General features: G+C 41.2%; 1 protein-coding gene across 3 annotated transcripts in view; it reads right to left on the bottom strand.

Annotated features, from left to right (window-relative positions):
• Positions 1-14,045, bottom strand: part of prkg1b (protein kinase cGMP-dependent 1b) — an 836,131-nt gene that overhangs the window by 786,482 nt on the left and 35,604 nt on the right. For 2 of the 3 annotated variants that reach the window (XM_063071596.1, XM_063071595.1), the window contains exon 1: positions 6,693-7,939. The exons of the other annotated variant lie outside the window; for it this stretch is intronic. In XM_063071596.1, the coding sequence (XP_062927666.1) occupies positions 6,693-7,003 (311 nt within the window). In that variant the 5' untranslated portion in view covers positions 7,004-7,939. Of the gene's footprint in view, positions 1-6,692; positions 7,940-14,045 lie in introns of those variants that run through there. 3 annotated transcript variants of the gene reach the window in all.

The raw sequence follows: 14,045 nt of genomic DNA on the forward strand, positions 1-14,045 counted from the left end.
AAGGAACTGATTACACACTTCAAGAAGAGGGAGTTGGAAAAATTCACACCAGACCTCATCGAAGGGTCCGCAGTATAATAGGTGAGTAACTTCAAGTTTTTGGGCGTCAAAAATTCAATGGTCACCAGATATTTTGACTGGTTGCATCACAGCCTGGTATGGACTCCTGATGCACAGGATCACAAGAGGCTGCAGAGGTTATAGACTAAGCTAGCTGCATCATAGGCACAACCCTCCCTACCATCGAGGACATCTTCAAGAGGTGATGCCTCAAGAAGGAGGCATCCATCATTAAGGACCCTCACTATCCAGAACATCACTACCATCGTTGAGGTATTACTGGAGCCTGAAGACTCACAATCAATGATTTAGGAACAGCTTCTTTCCCTCTGCCACCAAAAGTGGTCCATGAACCCATGAACAGTACCTCGTTATTCTGTATTCTTGCACTATTTATTTCTGCTTGTGACTGTCATTCTAAAGGTGTAAGGAGGAAGAAGCATTAGAGTGTATTTTTGGAACATAAAACCCCATTGGTGGTTACAGAAAGTGAAAGAAAAAACAAGTTTAGATCCTCAGGGCACAATTTCCTTCCGTTCTCCTCAAAGTTGGAAGCAATGAAGGACGAATGTTACATGAAAATGCAGTATTGCTCTACCAGTGGGAAAACAAAATAAACCTTGTATTGGTATTAATGCTTCTTGAAAAAGAGTTAATTTAGAATTCAGAATTTTCTGTGATCAAAGCAGCTTTTTTTCAAATAACAATCATGACCTTCTAACAAGAACATAAGAAATAGGAGCAGGAGTAGGCCATCCAGCCCATCGAGCCTGCCCCGCCATTCAATAAGATCTTGGGCGATTTGTCTGTAAACCCAGCTCTATCTACCTGCCTTTTCCCCATAACCCTTAATTCCCTTATTATGTAAAAACCTATCTAACTGTTTCTTAATTATATTTAGTGAAGAAGCCTCAACTGCTTCCCTGGGCAGAGGATTCCACAGATTCACCACTCTCTGGGAAAAACAGTTTCTCCTCATCTCCATCCTAAATCTTCTCCTTTGAATCTTGAGGCAATGTCCCCTAGTTCTAGTCTCACCTACCAATGGAAACAACTTTCCTACTTCTATCTTATCTATCCCTTTCAAAATGTTGCATGTTTCTATAAGATCCCCTCTCATTCTTCTGAGCATAGTCCTGAGCGACTCAATCTCTCTTCATAGGTTAACCCCTTCATCCCCGGAATAAAATAAAATCTAAAGGATTGTCTCTGTAGCCTGGTGTAAACTCGACAGATTTTAGATTTCAGCCAGAGTCATACAGCACAGAAACCCAATCCCTCCATGCCAACCAAGATGCCCATGTGCCTACGTTTGACCCATATCCTTCCAATCCATCCATGTATCAGTCCAAATGCCTTCTAAATGGTAACATCATATCTGCCTCAACTAATTCCTCTGGCAGTCTGTTCCATATACCCCTGTATGTACCACACCCTTGTGAAAATGTTGCAACTCAAATTCCTTTAAAACTACACCCTCCAGTACTTGATTCACTAGCCAGGGGGTGGGGGTGGGGCAAAGTCATTTAACAAATTCTTAGAACGTACTGTGGTATATCATATGTAACATACTGTGGTATATCACACTGTAAAGTGTGATCTGTATCTTTAAAAAAAATTAAAATCTGTTGGATCACATGCCTGCCGTCTTAAAAGAAAATCCCAGTAAAATACACTTTTACTTCAACTTTCTTTCAACAAAACAAGGACATCCACTGTTAAAGCAAAGAATAGGAAATTCAAAGGACACCATATATTATTATGTTCAAGAGACCAGTGATCAGACAGAATGGTGACTAAAGCAAATGCAGTAAATCTAGTTGCATCCAAAAGAAGAAAATTTTCTCAGGAATGTTAAGCAAATGAACTCCAAGGAAGCTACAGGAGAAATGAGGGGATGTTTTAGATGGAAATCTAAGCATCATTTTGACATTAGTGACAGCAAACAGAAATGCAGAAGTTTTGAAAAAGAGGCGATGATGATGATTCTGACGCAGAGCAGTGTAAACTCTGGTCATGGAGTGTAATCCAGGTTAGATGCAGATTCCTTTCAGTATGCGATATTGAATAGTCCACGCACTTCAAGTGCAAGAAATGCTGACTAAGTAAATGCTACCTCATTGCCTTCAACGCACAGACTGAAGATGATACTCTTTGATAAGGTATTTGGTCCTAGGAATTGAACTTTATATCAGATTACCCAATTCAATAACTCCAATCTTCTGAGAATTTTCTCTGCTCAAATTCCACCTTTCAGCATGTCATGTATTTAAACACTTGAGTAAATTTGGAATGAATTGAGTATCCCTGAGTATACGGATTATCACATAGAACAGACACTAATTTGGAATCGTACCTATAGATTAATTGATCAGGACTGTACTTCCAACTTGCCAGAAGATGCTTCACCATATAATCTGCCAGGACAGTTGACAGTGTATGATTATCCTGTTGATCAGCCAACAATTTAATGTACCAGATAAATCACAGCATGGTTCCTTCCATAAAAGTGTGTTGCTTCTCAGTAGCAGTACATTGCAATACAATAAGAGCTCAAAAATAACAGCCACTGAATGATGCACCACATGCTACTGTAAGTATTCAATGACAAACAATTTCAACAAGGTAGTTGAATAAGATATAAACTAAGGAGATAAAGGCAGGAGAAATGTTATGATCTTACATTGGAATGACCCAAGATTAATATTTCTGCACTAATGTATATTAAAAAGCAAGTTACTCCAAATATTACAGAAAAATGCATAAAGATGGTCTTGACACAACAGTAAAGTTTTTAACAGTAATGGAATCAAATTTGCTAAGAAGTTCAGAGATACCTCAATGAATGTCAATACAGTTCTCAAAGGAGCCATAACAATAAGATTTTATGGAAGGAACCATGCTGTGATTTATCTGGTACATTAAATTGTTGGCTGATTGACAGGATGATCATACACTGTCAACTGTCCTGGCAGATGATATGATAAAGCATCTCCAGGCAAGTGGAAAATATAGTCTTCACCAATTAATATAAGGGTACTATTCCAAATTAGTGTCTGTTCTGTGCCATAATCCACATAATCATCATTCCAGATTTATTCAAGTGTTTAAAATGTACTTACATTATGCAAGGCGGAATTTTAGTAGAGAAAATCCTCAGAGCATTGAAGACATTGAATTGCGCAATATGATATAAATTTTAATTCACAGGACTGGATACTTTATCAAAGACGATCATTGGGAGTAAAGAGACATCAGGACGTGATGGCAAGATAGCATTTCCCAACCATTGCAATTAAAATGTTGCATTTCAATCCTCGCGCAAACTCCACCACCAAGCAGCTCGCAAAAGTAAAGGACGCACCCACCTGATTGTTCACTGAAGTTAGTGATTCTGTTTTCTGATATTTACATTATTTTATCTATCATGTACCTATCTATTATGTACCTACCATAAAAGAGGCTAATTGTTTTCCTGACTTATGATTCTGAGGAGATCTAGATCTATGGGCATTTGGAGAAAGGCACACTAGCTCACACAAACTCTTCTTGGAACAATCCCAGCCTATTAGTTGCAACCAATTATCTTGACAGCACAAGCTGAAATCATGTTTCCACTACAAGAAAAATGAATCAGAACTAGAATTAGTATCACTGGCAAATACCATGAAACTTGTTGTTTTGCAGCAGCAGTACGTTACATAAAAATAAAAATTATAAATTAGAAAAAGTACATATAAAAAATATAAATAAGAAAGGGAAAAAAAAAGTTTGAGGTCAAAGGTTGAAAAGCCTCCAAGATTACTAAGGAATCTCCAGAGATTAAGATGAATTGCTTGGATATGACTGGGAACAACCCACAGTCATTCACATTTCCATGGTTTATTAGTTATATACAAAACTACAGTGATGGCAGAGGTGTTTGATTTGTGTAAGGGGTTTCTTCTTTTATGTTACTGCGAAGGCTAACAAAATGGCTTCTTTGTTATGTTATAATTAAAATGGCTTTTTTGTAATAATAACTGCGATGTAAAGAGTTCTCTCTCTGCTTGTTTGAGCTATATTATTGATAAGTGAGGGAAAAAAACAATTGTGATAGATGTTATTCTTTCTTGTGTGTCTGTAAGCTATTGTTTTTTGTGGGCTTTGGGGGAGAAGACGGCGATGGGGACAGAGAGAGAGACGCGATGTTGTAAGCTGGGCGGTGGGATGGACCCCAAGCGAGAGTCTGAGGCCCAGAGTCTTCGGCGAGGAGAGGAAACGAAGACAGACTCGTGTGGAGTGTCTGGTCGACCACCGTGGTTGGTCCCAGGCGGCGGTTTGAGGAGGTTGGAGGGGATCGAATGGTGGAAAGAAGACTCCGTTAATTGAGCTCCAGCGGTTGTGCACAAAGTGGTTGAACTTTGATAAGTTTGGCCCCTTTTATTTTCCTTTTATATTTTATCTCTATTAATTACATAGTTCCAGTAAGATTTATAATCATTTAATCGCATATGGTGTATTGTCTGCCGTTTGGCGGGGTGGGGTATATCACACAGCATCCACACAAACCTGATTACCCAGTTTGGCGGGGCCGAAGACTGCTCCCCCTAGACGGAAGTGAGTTGAGCGAGCCTGAGGCTGACCAGGGGGCTACACTTGATTAAGACACATCTTCACCTGTGCCTGAGTCTACTCCTTATCCAATAACACCTTCATCAGACTGACTGCAATGGTTCAGGAAGACACCTCGCCAAGGGCAATGAGAGACAAGCAATGGATTCACTTTTCTGGCAACACCTCTATCAGTAAATTTCAGAAGTCCATCAGTAGTTGAAGTTTAACTATACGAGCCCTTTAGGAGCAGCCAAAGTTCAACCATCAATATGCCTCAGCTCTGCAGCTGATAGACACAAGTGAAAACTCACATTCAGGTTCTTTTTTTCAAAAAATCACATGCACATCAAAACAATACAGTGAAATGTGCCCTTTGTGTTAACAATCGACACAACCAAAAGATGTGCTGGCAGCACAGTGCCAACACAGTATGCCCACAATGCTCAGCAGAACACAGAACACAACAATATACATTCCTCAAGAAAGACAGATGATGAGCTCGGGAGACTGAAGTCCCAACCAAACAAGATGATGAGAAAAAAAGTCTTAAGAATGAAAATAAGAAGGGAAAATTCCTGGGTTTATCATCAAGCTGAAGAATTCTGGCTCCTCACACAGATGTGCAGATTTGAGGGATTATAACCGTGATGACGCACAGACATCCAGAGTAGGTAAGAGGAGCCGAAGAGGTGGAAGAGGCAGCAGTGCACAGGCATCATCAGAGAGAATACGACTTGAGCTGGGCATCCACTGCTGTTTCACAATTACAGCTTTGATTTATTGGTTACACTTCATTTCTCTTAGAGGACTGTTCACTTGTTACCCTGTTAAACTTTCCCATCAAATCAGCAGCCCATCGGCCCCAGTAAAAAAAAAGCCAATCTAAACCAGGCGCTTCAACTAATAAACTTTCAATTGCAGCTGTCAAGCATCTTACCAGACGCGCTGGTATCGCTGCAGTGCAGACATTACTTAGGAACGGCTGTGTAGACCCTTTCAAATCCTTCTAAAACAAATTTGCTAATGAATTGCTGAGTGTTGAGTAAATGCCAGTCTGTTCCATTTTCCTTCAATTGGTGACACCTGGGCTCTAGACACTGTCAATTGAGGTTGCTGAGTGCAATAGGTCAGTTTGGAGTATGGATTGAAGGAAGAGTTCACTACTACTGGAGATGAAACCTTTGCTGGTGGTGGTCAGTTTCTTGTCAACCCCAGCCACACACTTGCTAATTCACCCACTGGCACAGTCACTCTGGTACTCGGCATATTCAGTCAGAGTAACTCACTCTCTTGCTCCCAGTAAGCCAGATCGCCCACAATAGATCCTCACTTCCAGTGAATCCTCACCCACTGTTACTCACGATGGACCCTAACCCTCACACTGGAACACCTGATCTCTCAGAATAGATCCCCATACTAGATCTGTTTCCTAGTGTATCCTCACACTCACTTGATGATACAATCTTTTACTGTGGATGTTCGCACACTGGATCACTTTATTTCTTAACCTGATTACACACCCGCACTCTTACATTGCATCATCACACTGGATTACCGCCCACATTCTAATAGTGGATCCTCGCACTCCCACTCGACACTGACAGTTCCTTATTCCTAGCCACTCACACTGGATTACTAGCCCACTCACGCTCGCCCATTAGTACTTCTTCATTCCCAGATTTCCGGCCGCTTTCATCGAATCGTCGCTCTCACTTGTCTCAACTGCTAAGAACTCTCGCCACCCCCCAGCCGTGCACCCACACCTATCGCCATCGTTACTGTGCGCTCTGTTCGATAACCTTGCCTAGCTCCCGTCCCTGGCATCCGTTCGCCTTCACTGTCCTGACATTTTACTCGGAACGGCGGATCCGGCGCTCCGGTTTAACGCGACAATAGTAACGATTACACAAACATTACGGTCTGCTGAGCGGTAGATTAACCCTGGAGTGACCGGACGAAGGGAACCAGCCAGCAGCTGCCCCGTGACAGAAGTAACGTGAAGGTGTGCAAGCAGTAAAGTGTTTTTGTTTGCTTACTGTGGACTTTTCTGGTAGGAGGGCAGAGTAACGTGGCTGAGATCCTGGATGTCGAAGGCGGTGGGCTCGGCTGAGATTGCCTGCCGTTTGGTCCGTTGCTGTTCCTGCAGACAGCTCGGGGTTTGGTTCGGCGCTTGCTTACTGGCGGGTTTGATGACAGACCGGTACTTGTCCAGCTCGTTCTGCAGCCTCTGGATCAGGTCGTCCTTCTGATCCAGCTCCAGCTCCAGCTCGTCGATCAGGGCGTCTCGCTGCCTCAGCTCCTCGATCTTTTCTTGCAAGGCGTACTGCAGATCCCGCAGCGTACCCATGGTAGTCCGAGAGCGAGCCGCCCAACTTTCCAAAGTCTCCCTGACTTTGGCCGAACTTCACGAGAAGGTGCAAGAAGAGCTGAGGGAATCTGCCCAACTCCGGGGCGTGCCTCGACGTTCCCTTCTTATTGGCGCGAAGACAACAATGAGACGTCCCAGGACAAAACTTTGGCCCGGGAACCGGCTGGGTTGTGCTAGTTGCACTGATGGTTCTCCGGAAATCCTCTGACTGAAGCCGAGACCGGTTAACACACCGCGCTCTCTCTGCCTTACGTCAAAGCGAAATGCAAACAGCAAGCGTGGCGCCTACAGGCTCACGCAGTGCCGTGCAAGCCAACTTTTGCACCTTCAGCTCCATCTTCTTCCCTTGTCAGTGATCCAATTAACGCTCCCACCTTTTCTACTGAATAGCTGCAATGCTTCATTTTTTAGCAAAGTGCATGCTGCTCACACGCACCCTTCAGAGAAAGACTCCTGTAGTCCGCCGGAACGGTGGGAGCGTCGGAGGTACCCGTGGCCTGAGTTCCCGAAGGGTTCACTTGAAGATATAGATGTTGGGGATTCTCCAAACTAATAACTTCGCTGAACTTTGTTCATCCAAGCCAGTTTAGATAATGGCGTCGATGCAATTATTAAACTTTTGTGCGCTACAAAACAGGGCAATGCAATTTATATAGTTCTCAATTTATTGATTCACTTAGGAAAACTGCACTGTAAACAAAGTTGACCAGAAAAAATCTAGTATGGTTTTTGAACCAATGTCAAAGTGGCCAAATTAAATCGGTTTAACATGGCCTAATTTAGAAGAAAAGCAAGAAGCCATTTGATTATACACGTTAAACATCGAATCAGGACATTGAATCTACTTTATCACCTCGCTGTGAAATGTAAGCGATAATATCATAATCTATTGGGCCATATGTTTATGAGTTAATGATCTGCCCTTTCAATTAAATGTTTTGCAATTTCACCAACAAATCCTGTTTGCAGGCTCCTCTCGACTCGCGATGCAGTGAGTTCATTCCTTCAATGTAGGCATGGTGCATATCTACTTTTAACCCTGTCTTTGGAGCATCTTTTCAACTTTAAAACCCTTTAGTGGGCTCTCCAGTTATAACTTTTACACCAAACGAGTTTATAATTCTTGGGAAGTCAACTGGATATGACATGGTCGGTGGCAGGTAAGGAACCCTCGCGAAGTGACTTCAGCCCCTGAGCAGCGCCGCCAGTTCCCAAAAAAGAGCCAAGAGCGCCGACTACTGCACACATGCGGGAGTATTTTCGGTCAGGAGCTCAAGCTTTAAAGGAGAACTCCTTGATCCAAACCACCCTGACCTCCAGGATGGAAACAGGCCCTTCGTCCAACCGAATCTATTCCCACCATCGTGACTATCTGTACTAATCCCACCGCCCTGCATTAATTCCAATTCTTTCTAAGCCTTACTCATTTAGGTACGTGTCCAGTTGTCTCTGAAATATTCAATCAGAATTAAGTTTATCATTGATATATACTGTGAAATTTATTCTTTTGCTGCAGTACTTCAGTGTAATACATAAAATATACTATTCATTGTACATATTTACAACTTTTATATATATAATATATGTAAATTATATACACACACAAGCACTCAGTGGCCACTTTATTAGGTACAACTGTACACCTGCTCATTAATCTAATTGGTCAATCATGTGGCAGTAACTCAATGCATAAAAGTATTCAGACATGGTCAAGAGGTTCAGTTGTTGTTCAGACCAAATATTAGAATGGGGAAGAAATGTGATCCAAGTGACTGACCTGAAATGATTGGTGGTGCCCGACAGGGCGGTTTGCATATTTCAGAAATTGCTGATCTCCTAGGATTTTACAGAGTTCAGAGTAATCTTCAGAGTTTACAGAAAATAGTGTGAAAAACAGAACACATCCAGTGAGAGGCAGTTTTAAGGGTGAAAATGCCTTGTTAATGAGAGAGGTTAGAAGAGAATGGCCAAACAGGTTCAAGCTGAAACAAAGGTGACAGTAACTCAAATAACCATGCATTACAGTGTCACAGTAGCATTACAAGTGCACAGATACACAAATATTAGAAGTGGAGAAGAATAAAAAATAAGTTACCTTTAAAATAAGATGTATAAGATTTCCAAGTCAAAGATTACAAGACTTCCAAGTTCACACTGATAAGATGGGAGTGCAGGAACGACCGCAATATTATACAGTAATGGGTGCACGTTCACACAAATGATGGTAATATTGCACAGGGTGTTCGCGATAGCAGGGTATGGTAAACAGAGCTCAACAGAGGGTAATAACAGTCTAATAGGAGGGGGTCATCACTTCCCCGGCTATAGGTTGACACATTACAGAGCATAACGTCTGAGGGTAATAGAGCAGCACAGTTGTCTTAGTCTAATACTGAAAATGCTCCACTGTTCAGCCAAAGTAGCATGCAGAAGGTGAGAAACATTGTGCAGATTTGCCAGGGTTTTCCTGGCAATACATGTGCTCAGTGGTGGGGAGGGACTAGCTTGTGATGGACCGGGCTCTCGCCACAACTTTTTGTAGACTTTTCTGTTCCTGGGATTGGTGTTTCCAAAGCAGGCTGTGATGCAACCAATCACAAGTTTTAGAATACATGACAAACCTATGCAAACTTCTAAGAAAGTGGAGAAGCTTCCTACCGGAGTAAAGTTAATCTATAGGATGAATGGGAAATTGTTCAACTAACACTGCCTCCACTCAGAAAGCAAGGTCAAAGCTGCTACAGTCATCGAGGTGTAGTAGGCTTGAACGCTGAAGTTCAAGTCTTCGTTGACTTGTTCACCACAGCAGGTGAGAGAATGGGCTTCACACTTCACTTCTACAAGATCCTCTACTATTCTGCTCCCACTATACAACATGGTATATCAAAGGTCCACAATGAGATCTTTGCTGTGGACCTGTTGTGCCGGTTGGCAAATTGGAGCGGATCCAAGTCGCTTCTCAGGCAGGAGCTATGCAACAATTATACCAGTGCCTAAGAAGAATAATGTGAGCTGCCTTAATGACTATCGCCCGGTAGCACTCACATCAACAGTGATGAAGTGCTTTGAGAGGTTGGTCATGACTAGACTGAACTCCTGCCTTAGCAAGGGCCTGGACCCATTGCAATTTGCCTATCGCCACAATAGGTCAACGGCAGATGCAATCTCAATGGCTCTTCACACGGCTTTAGACCACCTAGACAACACAAACACCTATGTCAGGATGCTGTTCATCGACTGTAGCTCAGCATTTAATACCATCGTTCCCACAATCCTGATTGAGAATTTGCAGAACCTGGGCCTCTGTCCCTACCTCTGCAATTGTTTCTTCGACTTCCTAACCGGAAGACTACAATCTGTGCAGATTGGTGATAACGTCTCCTCCTCGCTGATGATCAACGTTGGTGCATCTCAGGGGCGTGTGCTTAGCCTACTGTTCTACCCTCTCTATACCCATGACTGTGTTGCCAGACACAGCTCAAATACCATCTATAAATTTGCTGATGATAGAATCATTGTTGGTAGAATCTCAGATGGTGACAAGAGGGTGTACAGGAGTGAGATATGCCAACTAGTGGAGTAGTGTCACAGCAACAACCTGGCACTCAATGTCAGTAAGACGAAAGAGCTGATTGTGGACTTCAGGAAGGGTAAGACGAAGGAACACATACCAATCCTCATAGAGGGATCAGAAGTGGACAGAGTGAGCAGTTTCAACTTCCTGGGTGTCAAGATCGCTGAGGATCTAACCTGGTCTCAAAATATCGATGCAGTTATAAAGAAGGCAAGACAGTCGCTATTCTTCATTAGGAGTTTGAAGAGATTTGGTACGTCAACGAATACACTCAAAGACTTCTATAGGCTCACACAGTGATTCAGGAACAGCTTCTTCTTGTTTGCAGATCATTGCAGTCAATACCTCGAGTGCTTGCTTAACATCGGCCTTTGGCGATTTGTAAACTGCGGTCAGGATCACGGAGGAGAACTCCCTTGGTAAGTAGAACAGTCAGCACTTAATCATTAGATGTTTCAGGTCAGGGGAACAAGAGTACAGCTGATTAGTAAGTTTGTAGACAACACAAAACTTGGCAGAATTGTGCATAGAGACAAAGGTTGTCAAAGGATTCCGCAGGATATCGGCCAGTTGGAAAAATGGACACAGAGATGGCAGAGTCAGAATCAGATTTAATATCAGTGGCATATTTTGTTGCATGTGATATTGAGAGAGTGTGCAGAGCACACCAGGAGGCTGGTGTACAGGATATTCAACTGAACTTATATTGATAACTCTGCTTGTACAGTATGTGAACTCCTCCCACGCAGGAGTGCCTAACTGAGTGGTATAGGAATACCTACCACAACCTCTCCCCTTCTCAGGGGAAAAAAAAGAAAAACTGGGTATGTTCTTTTTGTCTGTAGTCACTGAAGGTGAGTGATTCAGTTCACTTTACCCATAGCACATAACTTATGCTCCTTACATAAACATAAAAAAGAATTGCTAACATTATAACTGTCTTACTCCATGTTTTAACAGTCTCTCTCTGTTTTTCACAAATTTCTTTTTTTAAAGAACAATCTCATTTTGAGAAATGTTTTCAACATTAGAACTCTTTCTAAAAAAACACAAAAAAAAATCCTGAATTTTATTTGACCATATCCATGCAATTCAGACTATATTTGCTTCTTTCCAGATATGATCATTCCAAATTTAACTACTTAGCTATGGAGATTTTATGTAACACTATATCAATGGTTCAACTCAGTTTGAGTTTCCCTCTCCCCTAATTATGAAATTTACTAGCAGCGTTGTATACAAAGGGTCCAAAGCATTGTGAGGATCCCTATCTTTCTTTCTTTTTAAATCTTTTTATTGAATAAGTATACCAAAAGGTAAGTCATGTAAACATTAATACAATGTTAAAATATAATAAAATTACAGAAGGTATCAATACCGAAAAAAAATACTACAAACAATGTAATTTAAACATAAGAAACCAAGATAACATAATAGTATACTAAATTTTATATATATATATCGATAGAAAAAAAGAAAAAAAAAACCCCAAAAAAACAACCCACCGTGCAACTAACTAAAAGCAAAGCAAAGCAATGGGCTAACTTGAAACCAAACAGAGTTAAACTTAAAATCACGTCCTCAATCCCGACCTCCATTAAAAACAGTGAAAAAAAAACAAGAAGGGTATATATTACATTAAATGAAAATATCGAATAAAAGATCCCCAAATCTGTTCAAATTTAAATGAAGAATCATAAAGGGTGCTTCTAATTTTCTCCAGATTCAAACATAATATCGTCTGGGAGAACCAAAAAAAGGTAGTTGGAGCATTAAGCTCTTTCCAATGTTGTAAAATACATCTTTTCGCCATTAAAGTAAGAAATGCAATCATTCTACGGGCTGAAGGGGAAAGATTACTAGAAATTTTAGGTAGTCCAAAGATAGCAGTAATAGGGTGAGGAGAGATATCTATATTTAACACCTTAGAAATAATATTAAAAATGTCTCTCCAAAAAGTTTCCAAAGTAGGGCAAGACCAAAACATATGAGTTAAAGAGGCTATCTGCCCCGAACATCTATCACAAAAAGGATTAATATGCAAGTAAAAACGCGCTAACTTATCTTTGGACATATGTGCTCTATGAACAACTTTAAATTGAATTAGGGAATGTTTAGCGCAAATAGAGGAAGTATTAACTAATTGTAAAATCTGCCCCCAATCATCCACAGAAATGGTAAGAGGATCCCTATCACCCATCCCACAATCTCTTTGACCCACTACTGTCAGGAAGAAAGTACCGGAACAATAAGACTAGGACTGCCAGACTGGGTAACAGCGTCTTCCCCCAGGCTATGAGACTAATGAATTCCCTGCCACCACTGAGGTTTTGTCACTAGGGCTGTGAGCTGTTTACTGTCTATTGCTTACCTGTGCTGCACACTTCACATGTATTTAAAATAATATTTTACCAAGTTATTTGTGGTAATATTTTGTTTTATGTTCTTTGCATAAAATATGTATTATGGATGCACTGTGGTCCAGAGAGATGTTGTTTCATTTGGTTGTATATACAGTATGTACAGCTAAATGACAATTAACTTGTACTTGGTTCATAGATCCTTTCAATTTATTTTTCACCAATTATCTACACTTGTTTTATGACTCCAGTTATTCCTGGGCCAACTATGTCCTCCCTTAGTTTAGTTGGTTCTAAGCTTTGACATCTTGTCTATAGTTCAGCACGTTTCATTTTTTTGTACATAGCTCTTTGTTCTACTGGTTTGAAGCAGTTGCAATGTATTTACACCTTCCTGCAATGGTTCTACTGCAATTCAGATGGAGCTTCCCCTATTGATATACAGTAGTTTTTTCCTGTTCCTATACTGTTTCCAGTGCTGCATCCAAAGATACTCATCTTTCCCATACCAAAGTCAAGGTCAATTTATTATCAAGGTATATACTGTACATGTGACCATATACTACCTTGAGATTGTTTTTTCCCAGCAAAAAATAAAGTAATACAGTAGAATTTATGAAAAACTATAAATAACAAAGACTGGCAATCAATATGCAAAAGTAGACAAATCATGCAAATAATTTTTAAAAGGAAATAAATACACTGGGAACATTAGCTGTTGAGTCCTTGAAAGTGAGTCTTCCAACCTTTTTCATGCCATGGACTCCTACCATTAACCAAGGGGTCTGTGGACCCCAGATTAGGAACTCCCAAACTATAGGTTGTGGAGTTAGTGTTCAGATGTGAGGCTATCCACACTGGTTCAGGAGTCTGATAGTTCCCCCAGTAACAGATCTCTATCTTCTTCACCAGCCCTTTACCTTTTCCACCTATCACCTCCTAGTTTTTAACTTCATCCATCCTCCCCTACCCACCTGGCTTCACCCATCACCTTTTAACTTGTACTCCTTCCTCCCCCCACCCCCCAACCTCCTTATTCTGGCTCTGGTTTCTTCCCCCTTCCTTTTTGTCTTGATGAAGGGTCTTG

The sequence above is a fragment of the Mobula hypostoma genome, chromosome 19 (genome assembly GCF_963921235.1).
Source record: "Mobula hypostoma chromosome 19, sMobHyp1.1, whole genome shotgun sequence".
Classification (NCBI taxonomy): Eukaryota; Metazoa; Chordata; class Chondrichthyes; order Myliobatiformes; family Myliobatidae; genus Mobula; species Mobula hypostoma.